The sequence below is a fragment of the Oryza brachyantha genome, chromosome 4 (assembly GCF_000231095.2).
Source record: "Oryza brachyantha chromosome 4, ObraRS2, whole genome shotgun sequence".
In the NCBI taxonomy this organism is placed as follows: Eukaryota; Viridiplantae; Streptophyta; class Magnoliopsida; order Poales; family Poaceae; genus Oryza; species Oryza brachyantha.
This window is the reverse complement of record NC_023166.2, coordinates 15,140,679-15,154,926: the sequence shown is the minus strand read 5'-3', so window position 1 is coordinate 15,154,926 and position 14,248 is coordinate 15,140,679. Positions and strand designations below refer to the sequence as shown.

Sequence of the window (14,248 nt, the reverse complement as noted above, 5' to 3'; positions counted from 1 at the left end):
ACACCTAATTCGCAGGGCTGTTGTATTTTACCATTGGAAGTGTGAATTATTCTTTGGTACCCCCTTTCTCCTCCTTTTCTCAATTGAATTTCTTTTCTCTTATTTTTGCTTATCTAGAAATACCATGGTATTATTGTTTTGTCTCTTGCTTTCATGGACAGAAAGATTGGATCAATCCAATTTCTCTCCATCCCTATACTTGGAGCATCTTCAAAAGACTAACCAAAATTTACCTCTCCAAATTCTAATTTAGATATTCATATTAAAAGATTTCATAGCCAAATTCATATGCACTCAACATACAAGCATCTTCACTAGTCAAATCCTAACAGACATGTGGGCCTAGCCAGGTTTCTCTATTGAGATGAGGTGGGAGAGACTAGCCAGATTTAGCTATTGAGGGAAAATTTAGCCATTCCAACAGTCTAACATGTTAGATAGTTTTTCTCTTAGAGATTGTTTTTTCACATAATAGCTAAAATTTAAGTTAGCTAGTCATATAACTAGTCTCTCGGAGATGCTTTTATAGGGGAGCTAAACGAGCAGCAGCGTCACACACTCACACCACCGCTGCCCAAACACGGCGCTGACCTGCTCTCTCCCGCCCCACCCACCACCACTGCTCCCCACTGCCACCACCGGGCCGGTCTCCGTCGCCACCTCTTTCGCATTCGGACCTAGGTCCATGCCTTCAAAATATGTGTGGAAATGCTTCAGAAATTCTTGGTAAATGCTATAAAATTGCACTTCAATTTGGATTACAATTTGTTTAGTGCATTGCAAAGCTAGTCACATTTGGAATACCACATGTCCAGTACAGTTGCAAGTAACCAACTTGCTGTCAAATTTTGGTTTCTCATGCTGAACCCAGAGGATTTATCATAAAATGATCCACCGAAAAAAAAAACACCAAAACATCATCTTTTCAAGTTACAATTTAGTTCACCATTTTTTTTCGTTGCAAGTGACAATTACCAACCCCCCATTATCTTCCATTGCATCACTGGTCAGATCATGAAGGAACAAAATACACAACACAAGATACATCAGAATCAACTGACAAGAACAAAATGATAAAATAAATTCAACGTTCGAACGGGTCACGGTGAACGGCAGCAGGCCTTGCTCGCGGCGCCGACGGCCGGAGGGTCAGGGCTCTAACGGCGACACAAGGAAGGAACGTCGCTGATAGCCTAGTTGCAGCGCACGAGAGTCAAGCGGAGCGCTCCGGACCGGGGTAATATAGGGCTCGTTTGGAGAGCTTTTTTTCGCTGAAATTTTTTTCTAAAAGCTATTTCTCTCATAAGCTTCTTTGGTCTTAAACAGTTCATATTCTAAAAAATAAACTAAAAGGTTCTAAAGCTGGAGAAGTTGAGTTTCGTAGCTTTTCCATATTATCAAAAATTGGCTATCAAATAGTTACTTCTCGAAATCTAAAACTCCTCCAAACAAGCCTGTAATCGCAACGCAACCATGTTGTGGCTCCAACGGTGGGGTCTTTGCTTAGGGTTTTTTTTTAACTTTTTGCGATTGTTTGCCAGAAGCGTTTAATCCCTCTCAAGTATTTATAAGAGGAGAGTAACAACAGAATTATCACTCGTACGTAGAAGTGATAGTTAATTTTCCACTTTTTAACCCCACATTTTTCACTTCTATTTATGCTTATAAATCAAAATTTAAATATTAAATATTAAATGCTTAGATTTTAAAAATATTTATTTGTATTGGATATGTTACTATATTTTATATAAATTTGGGCATGCTTTGAAAATGTTTAATTTAGATTAAAACTAAGGTAACTTGTAATATGAAACAAATGAGTAGAATTAATCTCACCGTTGATGTCAAGCTTGCTCTAGTTCATTCGGTGGATATCGCGGATCTATCGCGGCGAGCACATACCTCACGAACCAAAAACATGTTTTCAAAAGAAATAATCGAAAACTTTGGTAAATGTTGTGTTCTTTTTATTGATGAAAGGTTATTTGATTTTTTATAGCTATTTAATAGTATAAAATATGAAAATAACTATTATAATATAAAATTAAAATTTAGATGATAATTTTTTTAAAAAAATATTTTATAAAAATACACCATTTAATAATAGTTTATGAGCATGCGCATAGAAGTTATGAAATAGTCTAGCTAAAAGAATGACACCAAACTAATAGGCTGGTCAGCACAGAATAAGTAGAGGCAGTGAGGCAAGTTTGATTATAAATCGTGGAATCGCGTGGTAGACTTAGATAATTTGGAAATAGATTTCCTCTTCGGTACTCAGTGATCTTGGGCAGAGTAGCCAGAGTTACAAATGCTTGCAGTGAGTACAAGGGATGTTCAAATGCTGTGTAAAGGAGGGAGCGTGATGAGCGGGGTGTTTATATACGTCCGGACGCGCCGACGGGCCCGGCTCCCTGCCTCACGTGACTGCGAAATTTGTTTAAGATACAGGAGTACTTACCACTAAGAAGGAAAAAGCTTGGAAAGAATAGGGTCGTAGCGGGATGGATTCGGTGCGTTGCAGCTGCATTATTCGATCCGTCGTCTTCTGCCTTATCCGCCGCACCGGCCCCGAGTCTGACTTGTGACGATCCGTCCAAGCCCCAAACCCCCAAACAGAAGAACCAGCAGAACCACTCGTAACGAAATTCCCCGGGCACTCCGGTTTAAACAGAACCCAACACACGCGGCTACAGAAACCTCCTGTCATCAACCGGTGAGTTTTCAGGGAGTGTACACGTCGAATTGTTTCAGGCAGCCGCAAATCCCCGTCCTCACTCAGGAAAAGCACCTATCACGCCCGGGCCTAACACGTTGCGTAGGCAGCTCAAGAAGCAAAGATACGGAGCTCTCAGTCAGTTGGGAGCAGAACATCAGCAACAACGGAGCAGAAAAAAGAGATCGAGCACGTACGATCGCCGAAACAGAAACGAGCAAAGAATCCAAGCAGGGGTGGAGGCGAAAACAAATTGCGTGGTTGCTTAGGATAGGACACGGGTTTAGTGTGGGGGGCGGCGGGCCAGCCCAAGTGGAAGCGGGAGCCACGCGTGTGACGAGAGCCGGCGCGCGCAGGACGGGCAGGGCAGGCAGGGGGGCAGCCGGCAGCAGAGGCGAAGCGCGCGAGGCGGCAGTAGAAGAAAAGGCGCGTCGCGGTCGCCACCACATCCCTTCTCAGTGCCCCCACCACCCGTCACCACCTCCACCATCACCATGAGAGCATTCCCAACCTAAAAAATATATATTTTTTCATAAACTTCACATCATCATCAAGAAACTAGTACTAGGCACTATTCTTTCTTTCAACCACTATTTCATACTTTAATTTAATACTACTTATCTCACATAATATCTTAAATGTTATATAGAAAAACCATGTCTCGTGCAAGACATGATTTCATTCTCTTTCCTCATTTATTCACTTGTCACATCATACTTATTTAATATTATAGACACCATCCTAGTCATTGGGTTGGGAATGCCCTGACCACGCTGATTAGGTCGGAAATTATAAAGCCTCCGTGGCTGGGGTCCAAACGAGCGAGTCACCACCACCATGCACTTCCGCAAACACCAAAGGTGCAAAGTAATGGAGAAAAAGAAAAATCTCGCCACGGCCCCGTCAGAAGTCCAAACCTCATGCGCTGCGATTGTGACGGGGTCATGGTAGCATCAGTAGCAATCGATCACGAGAGGCCATTGTCTCGGATTCTGACCGAGCTCTGCTACTGCTGCTGCACCCAAGCTTGAAAGCACGCACGCGAGACGATGTACCTGAGCAATAGCAGCAAAGGCAAGCAAAGGAGAGAGCCCCGAGAGGTGTATAGTAGATGTTCCATTTTTCAAACAGTTCTCCGTTCCAGGTACAAAGACCACCAGGCAGAAAGGGCCACACAGCTGCATGAGTGAGACTAGACAGGATTACTAACTTGCAAAGGGCCCTACCTCCCAGTTCCACACTCCTACCTCTCATCACTGATAGGAGTACTACTAATTCAGCAGTATAGTAGCAAAGACTTCTGCAAAACATGCAACATCTCCATCTATCTGATGCCGATTGCTTCTATCCCTCGCTATCTCAACCCTCATCCTCCTAACTAAGCAAGCATATCATGCTGTTACAGTTGACACCATCACGCGATGTAACCAAGGGTGCACGCAACACACACCCACCCGTCGCTCACACTGCTTCTGCACTCTTCTCTCCTGGCATTGGGGAATAAAACAAGGTGATCAGTTTCGTCTTCCTTCCCTTCTCGCCATGCAAAGGGCGCTTGGTTCTTGGTTTCTCCTTGCTTGGCTCGGAAATAATCACCCAGCATTCATGGACCAACGCAAGCCGGAGCACTAGCTAGAATGGAAATGAAGTCCCTGTCTGCACTCAGCACTAGCGCCACTGCGGCTTGCTCTAACAAACTATAGTAAAAGCTTTGAGCTGGAGCACCGGAAAGCTGAATTCCTAGACCTAACATGACCTAAAGGCACCTAACTCTAATTAATCCAACCGGAACTAAGATAATACTAAGAGAAAGGGGGAAAAATCAGGTACGGTACAAGACTAATACGGCTGGAAAAATGTACAGCCACCGCGGGCGCGCGCAGGGTGGCTTAGCTTTTAGCTAGAACGACGCCACGGCGGGGGCCGCGGTGGTGAGGATGCCGGCCTCTTTCTTGCGCCGCATCTCGAGCACCTTGCGGTGGGAGTTGGAGTGGATGGCGCTCACGAAGGTGGGGCTGCACGCCGGGCGGTACTCGGGGAGGAGGCGGCCGGACTTGTAGCGAACGCCGCACGCGTTGCAGAGCGTCTTGGCGCCCTCCGGCCCCGCGCGCCACTGCGGGGTCTTCTGGACGCCGCAGTGGCTACAGCGCCTGTCGCCCGGTGCTGGGGCGGCCCCCACCGCGCTCGAGGGATGGGGAGGGAGCTGCTTCGGCTTGCGGCCACGCTTCTTGGGCTTGTTCTTGCCGTTCTTACCGTGCTTGGACTTCTTCCCCGGCGGCAGGAGGTGATGGCTGTAATCCTCCGGCAGGTCCGAGGTGCCGCTCAGCGGGTACCACTGAAACTTAAGGAGCGGCGAGAACGAAGCCGACGACGAGCACGAGGAGGTGGTGGTGGTGGACGAGGACGACGTCGAGTCCGAGAAAGGCGAGGCCCCCGAGAGAGACCACGCCGAGGCCCGCGAGCGCTTGCTGCGCTTCGCCTTCACCGGCACAAGCGCCTCCGTTGACAGCGCGCAGATGGTCGGAGTCCGCAACGGATACGACGCGGGTGGCAGAGCGCGGTAAGCTCCGTCCTGAGGCCGCCGCTGCGGCTGTCTCTCGGCTAACGACGCCACGACCGACGCGGGAGGCGGAGGCGGCGGGGGCAACTCGGAAAGGGAGTCGTCCATGATGCGCGACACCCACTCTAGCTCTTCGACGTCATGCGCCTGCACAACAATACAGCACAGCAAGAAATTAATTAGAGCAATAAGACAAATTTTATCACGAAAGCCGCCGTCTTTCCGCCGAAAGGACACGGTCAAGAGAGCCTCAAGAAACCTCACCGGCAGGTCAACAATCTCCGCCGGCGGCGGTGGGGGCGGCACAAGCTCGAACGATACGACGGACGACTGCTGGGACTCGTCCTTCGACATGTCCTCCTGGGACGCGGCGACGACCGGCGCCAGCTCGTGCTCCTCGCCGCCGTCCTTCTCCGCCTCGCAGAACTCCTCAAGGTCCAGCAGGTCCTCGACAGAGAACCCGTCCCTCTCCACCATCCCCCACGCCGCCGGCGCAGCGGCCGCCCCCTCGTCGGCCGCCTCCTCCGACCGGCAACTACTTTTCAGCGCCTCCATCTTCCCATCCTTCTCCGTCCAAAAGGCACACACATACACACAACAAAACCATAAATTTCCCAAAATTCCAGAAACCAAGCAACAACGCAAGTTCAAGAAACTCCTGTTCTCCTCCTCGTCATCCCGCCAGAAAAATCCCACCAAAGAATAAAAAAAAGGAAATCGTGTTTTCTATCGTCTCCTGTCGCTCCCTTCCTTACCAGAGAGCTGTGGTGGTGCGCGTAGGACGGCATGGCTGGCGGGCGTAAGGTATTGGAGCCCTGGGTAGCGGTGGCTGTGGCGGCGGCGGCGTTTGAGGCGCGGAGGAGGAGAGGAGGCGAGAGAGGGGCGGAGCAGGGGAAGGAAAGGGAGGAAGAAGGGATGAGCGTTTGGTGGAGCATTGAATGGCTGCCAAAAGTCCGTGCCCACAACGAATGCACCAGTTTCCCCTCAACCCCTTTGCCTTTCTCCCATTTTACTCCACCCTGTTCCTTTTTTTTCCCTCCCTTCACCTCCAAATCTTTCCTCTCTTTTTTTTCCTTTTCTTTTCCGCCCTTGCTGCTTACTGCTTTCCATCTTTGTACTTTTCAAATCTATTTATACCCCTTTTTAATTCTATCTCGCCACTTCGTAATCTCATCCATCTGATATCAATCTTCCTTTTTTTATACGCTCCTCTTTTCAAAAAGAAACGGAGCCAAAAGAGAGGGGGTGAAATGTGAAATGGCAATGGTGGTAACCGTAGCCAGACAGCCAGGCTTTGGGGCGCCGAGCGCGGGAGCGTTTGCGTGTTTCCAGTTTCTACCCCGCGGGCCGAGTCGCGATTACTGTGCGTGACGGAGGTGGTTTTGGGCCGGACGGACGAATGGGCGGAAGGGTTAGGGTAAAAAGTAAGCGAGGGATTAGTGGCCGGGGCACGTGGTGGGCCCGACGGGACTGATGCCTCTCTTCATTTGGAGGTAAATCATAGATGGCCTCTTTTTTGAAATTCGAGTGCGGAAAGGTTCGGATTGGATTTTGCACGGGATGGGTTTCTATTTCTATCTTTGTCTAGTGTTTTTCTTATGTACTACTCCAATGTATATATACATCCATCCTTCTATAAATAAAGTTGCATTTACATATTAGCTTAAAAATCATTCGTTTATTGTTGAGTGAATCTACTCTATGCAACCGAGTTTATAACAGTTTAATGATTTAAATTTAAAATTATCACGTTCTATACTATATTAGTGAGTTTGTAAAATATTTTACAATATGACATTGTACCTATATCTGTTTCCAAAATACCTAAAATATTGTTATATACATCCATGGTTAATTATTAATTTGTACTCCCTCCGTTTCGCGACCTAAGTTTTTCTTACATTGTCTAGATTTATATAGATGTCAGTGAATCTAAACACATATATAAAATATATATATTTATCAATGAATGAATTTAGACCAAGTTAGAAAGACTTAAAATATGAAACGAAGGTAGTGCTATTATAAGATTCGGCAAATATTATTTTTTTCATAGCTTCCATCCGCAACATGAAAGTTTCTGTATATATTTCAATATTACATATATATTCTATTGTGTACAATTGATAACTATATTTTAAAAACAAAATAATTATGAAAATTATGAAACTCATACACAGACTTCCATGTAGGTAACGAGGATATATTTTGAAAAATATTCTTAGTCCAGTGACAGGAACAATCGATGAACTTACTGGCATACTATGTAGTGTGATAATATTAATGTCAAAACATTAAATTGAGACGGGCACGGTAGCATGGCTTAGGTAATCACTTTAACTTTATTGATTGACTATTTTCTCATTCTTTAAATTGTAAGAGCAACTCTAACAATTAGAAAAAATAGTTTGCCAAATCTGCTGTTTTAGCAACTCGGTAAACAATATGGCAAACGAAAAATTATTTTATCTCCAACAGTTAGCCAAATTTTACATGCCAAAAACAGATATAGTTATCAAAACGGTTGGTTGTTAACGAGATCGTAGATTACCAACACGCCGTCCCATCCTCCTTGTGTCGCCCTTCGCCCTCCAGCGCCGCATCGCCGTCCGCCACCCGCCGGCCACACCACCGCGCCGCCGCTCGCTTCCGCCCGCGCCCCACCCGTGCCCCGGCCGGGCCGCCGCACCCGCGTGCTCACCCCCGCGCCACCGCCACCACGACCCCGCGCTCGCCACCGTGACGCCCCTGCGTTGCCGCCACTGCGCCTGTGGCCCGGACCATGCTGCGTCGGCGCTGTGCCCACCCGTGGCCCGCGCCGCGCCGCCGCTCGCCAAGCCGGGATAAGGACGAGGGGATGCCAGGCGGGCATGAGGTGCCAAGGCGCGGTAGCGGCTCGCGGGCGACCGGGCATCACCGAGGCACGGGCGCGGTACCGCGAGCGGCGGGGCGGCGCGGGAGCGCGGCCACGCGGCGTTGGAGCGCAGGCGTCCGGGCGGCGCCGAGCCACGGCACGGGACCGCGAGCGCCGGGGCGCGGGCGGGCGCACGGCGCAGGCAGACGCGTGGCACCGGAGGACGCGCAACAGGGCTCGCGGCGCTCGTCGGAGCAACGGGGGGAGATGCCGACCGGTTCGAGGGGAGGGGAGACGCCCGAGCGGCGACGAAAGGACGTCGGCACAAGAAAAAAATACGATGAAATTTCCTGGTGGAGGCGCAAGCATTGTACTCTCATGGATGCCAAGTGAAACGCCGACTCCCATATATGCACGCAAACAGGAGGATTTGGCAACTTGCTAAAATTTGGCAACCTGGATGGCAAGCTGTTGGACACAGTTTTTTTTACAATTTGCCAAAAAAACAGAGATGGCAAATTAGGATGGGGAGCTGTTGGAGTTGCTCTAAACACAGCTAATTACTTTGCTAAAAAGATCAACTCACAAATGTAGGTAGGAGTGAAAATGGTCGGGAAACACAAACTATTTTATACTCAAATTGTTCATGGCAAACAGTAAGTCAAACATTTCAGGAGTATCGAAAAATCACAATCAAAACTAATTTTATTGGAAAGATTGCCATGTTAGTTCGAAATACAAAATGGTGAACCATAACATCACATATTATACTAATTGGTGGCAGTGAGGCATCGCCGATATTATCCCTTTGAGCGACGACGGGGATGGCGGTGGCCTAAGCGTTCGACGGCCACACCTCAGTTAGGACTACAATGTAGTCCCGTAGGCAGTAGAGACCCTAAATGCAATTGTGAGATGTGAGTTTGAGCAGAAGACCTTTGCAGTGGCAACCCTAGGGACGGCGGTGGCCTAATTTGGCAAGAACCTAAGTGCCAGTGCAAGGGCCTCACAAGGAGGTGATGAATCAGGAAGAGGTGGCTCCCATCGGTAATGGCGGCCCTAGGGACGGCAAAGGCCTGTGAGTCAGAGCAAAAGAGTTTTTTCTCAACGACGGAGGACTGTGTTATGATACACACAGGCAAACAACAACAACCTAAGGGTCGACTAACTGGAGGCCAAGAGGCGAAAGATGATCTCAATGGCGACAATGGTCCTATGGCGCGACGGAGGCCTTGGAATCCGATGAAGCAAAAGCGGACCTCGTCGGTTCACGTTTGGTTAGCTAGTTCTGATTGTAAGAAAATGGATAAAGGTGGAAGACAAAAGGCTAATTGGGCTCATGGCATCATGTCACATGAAGCATATGAAGATAACACCAGTTGAGAGTTGCGGCAACGACACACTAAGGGTTATATGACTAGACAACTTACTCTACATGAATTTGATCACTTCAGGGAAAGATGTTGGGTCGAAGGGGGTGTCAATGTAACAGTTTATTTTTTTTATTTTTATGGTTGTGTATTATCTTCCTTGACGAGGTATGAGCTAAGTGAAAGACGAAAGCCATAAAGATCGGGAATAACTTAAGGGCCATTTTATTAGTTGCCAGTGGCTACAGTAGCAAGTTTAATAAATTGTCACTCGATAACCCTTGGCTATGACACGTGGGTCTAGAGCCTATATGTCCTAGACACATAGATTAAGAGCCAAATCCAAGAACGACAAATTATTAAATATGTTTTAAGTTATAATACAAACAAGCAGATCCACGATTAGGCACCATCATATATTTAACGGAGAGGTCATGTCATTGGGTCCTGGATCCGCTGCTAGGATTATACAATAAATGAACTACTACAAGCTTTTTTAGCTATTGTCCGTATGTAGATATCTAGTGACGAATCCAGTTATATATTTTGCTCTTGTAAGGAAACAAAATTTGTCGTTAACACGAAGCATCCATTAAAGCATTCAAACTCATCCAAATTTAACATCCATATTGCCATTTGGATGATTATCCAAAATAACTTCTATATTCATACTAGTTTTTAGGGCAACAGAACATCCATATTACATCATTTATATATATTTTATTAATATTTTATAAACATCTTATCTCATGTTGTTATTGCTCTCTAATCTTGCGATTAAATGATGAGATATGAAGCAAGTAGTTTCTATTTCTAATATGGATGATTCTCTATTTTTAAAGGATGAAATAGAGTATATACTGGAGCAATATTTTTTCCGTCACATAACTCTATTTTCGGGATGGACAATATGACGGAGTATATGTTGCTGCTATGATCTTAGAGCAAGTTCAATAGTATAGCCAACTACTAGTTTCTATAGTCAATCTAATAGTTAATTTATATCATAGCTATATATAAAACATATACTATAATGACTCACCTGTCATACACATATTATGTATTGGAGTCTGTGCTGCTGCTGACATCACCATTTTTCTCTCTCATATCTTATTTTCTTAAAACATATTTATATTAAACTTATAATCTGATATTATACCTGCTCTTATATAATTAGATGCATATAGGGCTTTCTTGATGTCCTCCATCGTTTTAGGGAACATCGAGAATATGCCCCTGCTTCCGGTCAGATGAAAACGACCGAGCCATGTCGCCAAACAGTCTCCCGGAGATTAATGTTGATGACTAATGTGATGATAGTTGAAGGTTAACACTAAAAAAAAGTATCATTACTAGCACAGTTCAAATGTTCTCCTCCTTCGCCGGCCCGGCTTCCACGCGTTGCCGCGGCGGCAATCGCGTGGCTTCTTTGCCGGACGACCGTGACCGAATTGCGGAGCCGGTCGCGGGAACCGCCAAAATTGACTAATCCGTTCCCGTGGTCACGAGAAGTTACCGGAATGCCCCTCGCACGAAAAGAATATTCCCATCGGCGGGCACAGCGCCTCGGGGCGCCCACCGTTCGCGCGCTCGGCGGGGCAGTTTCGACAATTCGGCCGCTTCGAGGCGACGGTGCCTTCTCCGGCAGGCAACGTTAGATTATTTTTTTTTAAAAAAAAGGCCGACGTGTGTGGCTGCGCACACGCAAGGCAGCCGGCCGTGGTCCCACGTGTCAACCGAACGGGTGCCGCTCCTCCGGCGCGTTCCACGAGGTGTACCTGCTGCCGAGTCGTCATCCGACCAGGCAGCCGGCCGGACGCGTCACGACCCGGCCGTGGCGGGGTTCGATTGGATGGGGCATGCTGCGCGCCTGCGCGGCGATGGCCGGTGGGCTCGGGCGGCGAGAGCGAGAGAGATGGACTGGGTCTTGGGCCGGCTCACCGCCCGATGTAAAGTCGAGAGGAGGACGGCCGCGCGCGGCGGGCGGTGTGGTTTGGGCTCGAGCTGGCCTATGGGAGTATGGACCGTGGACGACGGATTAATAATCAGGGTTGCCATGCGGCCATTTGCCCCTCGTCGTGGGGTCAGTAAACGTAGATGAATAAAAAAAAAAACTAATCATCGTGGGGCCATTTGGCCTGTAAGGTTGGTGACCTTGTTTATTTTTTAAAAAGTATTTTCAAAAACATTATATCAAATTTTTGAACATTTAAATTGAGCATTAAACATAGATAATAAAAAACTAATTGCATAGTTATGGAAGAAATCCTGAGACGAATCTTTTGAGTCTAATTAGTCCATGATTAGTTATAAGTGCTACAGTAACCAACATGTGCTAATGACGGCTTAATTAGGCTTGAAAATTCATCTCGCCATTTTCAACCGAGCTGTGAAATTCGTTTTTTCATTCGTGTCCAAAAACTTCTTTCAATATCCGATCAAACGTTTAATGTGACCTTCTTTCCAAAAAAAATATTGCCATCTAAACACCCCTAAAAATCGCCGCACGGGCCATGGAATAAGAACGGGGGACGTGAAAATAATGAAGAGGCAGGGTTGTACGCGGCGGTACGTGTACATCTACTTCTACGGCCGTATGGCTGTCGGGTCGATACTTTCCGTGTACGTCAAAACAGATGCCTCTCTCGAGGTTAGCTACCTGGCTGGTTTCACGATCGTTTTAGGTGACTATTCTCGTTGCATATTAAAAAAACTTTCTAAATTATTTAGATAATCTACGTACGTACCAATATATATGTTTTATATATACATGGTTATATTCATCTGCACATACAAGATAAAGTCTTATAATACACATAAACTCGATAATTTCTCCATAGCTCTCTATATGTGTGCATTCGACCATACTTTAGGGATTGAAAAATGATATTGTAAAATTGTCTGCCACCATATCTTCTCGCTTATGTTTAGTTTTATAAGTAAAAGTATAAAATTTTAATCTTAAGCTTTAAGTTGGTTCGTTGTTTTTAGTAGTTAAGAGCACATATAAAAATATTTTCTTCATAAATTATTCTTCACTCGTAAATACTCTCTATGTCCAAGGGCATTGTTAAGGTAACTTTTATTAGCATAGGTAAGTGTAGTAAAATTATGTATTTTTATAAGTATATTAAATATTTTATTTTAAAACTTCGGTAATATATATTTACTAATTCATCTATTTTAATATGATATATTATATATAAATTTATTGTAAATTTATTGCAATGTTATATATTTTAGCTTCAACTTTGCCCCTATAAAATATCTAACAGCATAGTATAAGAAAATCAAATCTGTTGGATTCAAAGTAATGGGCAGCTGATGGTCATCGAAGGGTACCTTGAAAACCATGTCGAAATAAACTTTATTTCTTTACTTATCACACACCTGCCAATACATAAGAAAGACTAAAATATCCTTGACGTTGTCAAATCTTAATACAAGTATTCATACTTTATCTATTTTCAATATATTTATTCTTTACTCTCATAAACTCTAATGTAATGATTACTAAAAATAAACTTATTTTAAGACAAACTATAATGACTAAAATGACCTTATTTTGAGACGTATGCAGTACATCATTTCACCTTTCAGAGAAAAAAAACTAAACAATAAGGACCTATGTATCCGTGCGTTCTAAACCGGACGTCTTTTTTTACTTTTGTTTATACTTATAAGACAAAATTTAAATTTTTAATCTTAAATTTAGAGTTGATTTTGACTATTTTATCAAAGTTTATTTTTTTGCATTAGCTTTAAGATCGCGAAGAATATGTATAGAAATTATTTCTTCATAAATTATTTTTTGTTAAAAATATGTCATTTGGTTTTTTACATAAAAAAAAGTCAAACCATCGCCACCCCATATTTTTAAGCAAGCTGCGTGCTTCAGAAATGTACCACCATTCCGCTGCACAGCCGGATATATCATCATTATAGAAACATAATCTGGAACGAAAATCTAAAAAATAAAATAGAACGAAAAAAAATCCAAAATCAACTGCAAATTTTAGGCTGAAAATTTAAATATTGGTTTGTAAGCACAAGTGAAAATTTTAGGTCTGATACTCACCAAGTCACCAGAGCATATTGGGATGTTTTAAAGATGATACTCCATCCATCTCAATATAGATACATTATAGCAGTAAAGTGATAAAGTAGTTCAAAGACAAATGATTTAAATGACCTCACTACGGAGATGGTTCGGAGTAACATAAGCAGGGGTTAAATAGATAGATATTTAAATAGGATTAATAGGACGATTAATACTCCACAAATATATTCTTTATGAGATAAATTTGAATTCTATAAATATATCTATTATACACAAAAAATAATTTAAATACGTCTCATAAAATAAGGACATTATATAGAGCTAGGTAGTGTTAAATGTGTATATATATATATATATATATATGATTCATAGGACAACTAATACTTCACAAATATATTCTTTGTAAGATTAATCTTAATTCTAGAAATATATTTATTACAGAGAAAAATCATAGTACTTCCTCTGTTTTTTAAGTGGGCGCAATTGACTTTTAAATATATATTTGACCATTCTTATTTAGAAAATAAACAATTATAAATTATATTATTATGATTTAATTTATTATAAAAACTTTAAGTATATAATTTATAATTTTACATATTTTAAAAAATTAAATAAGACTACAGATTAAAAGTAGATAAAAATCAATGAAGCTAATTAAAAAACCGAGGGATACTAGACATCAGAA

At 44.0% G+C, this 14,248-nt stretch overlaps 1 protein-coding gene across 1 annotated transcript; it reads right to left on the bottom strand.

The window, feature by feature from the left end:
• Window positions 1–3,811: 3,811 nt before the first annotated feature.
• Window positions 3,812–6,334, bottom strand: LOC102705525 (GATA transcription factor 5-like). Its single transcript, XM_015836726.2, has 3 exons — window positions 6,032–6,334; window positions 5,541–5,840; window positions 3,812–5,423 (listed from the first exon to the last, which is right to left on the bottom strand). The coding sequence occupies exons 1-3, from the start codon at window positions 6,209–6,211 to the stop codon at window positions 4,617–4,619; spliced, it is 1,287 nt and encodes a 428-aa protein (XP_015692212.2). The 5' UTR covers window positions 6,212–6,334; the 3' UTR covers window positions 3,812–4,616.
• Window positions 6,335–14,248: the final 7,914 nt, after the last annotated feature.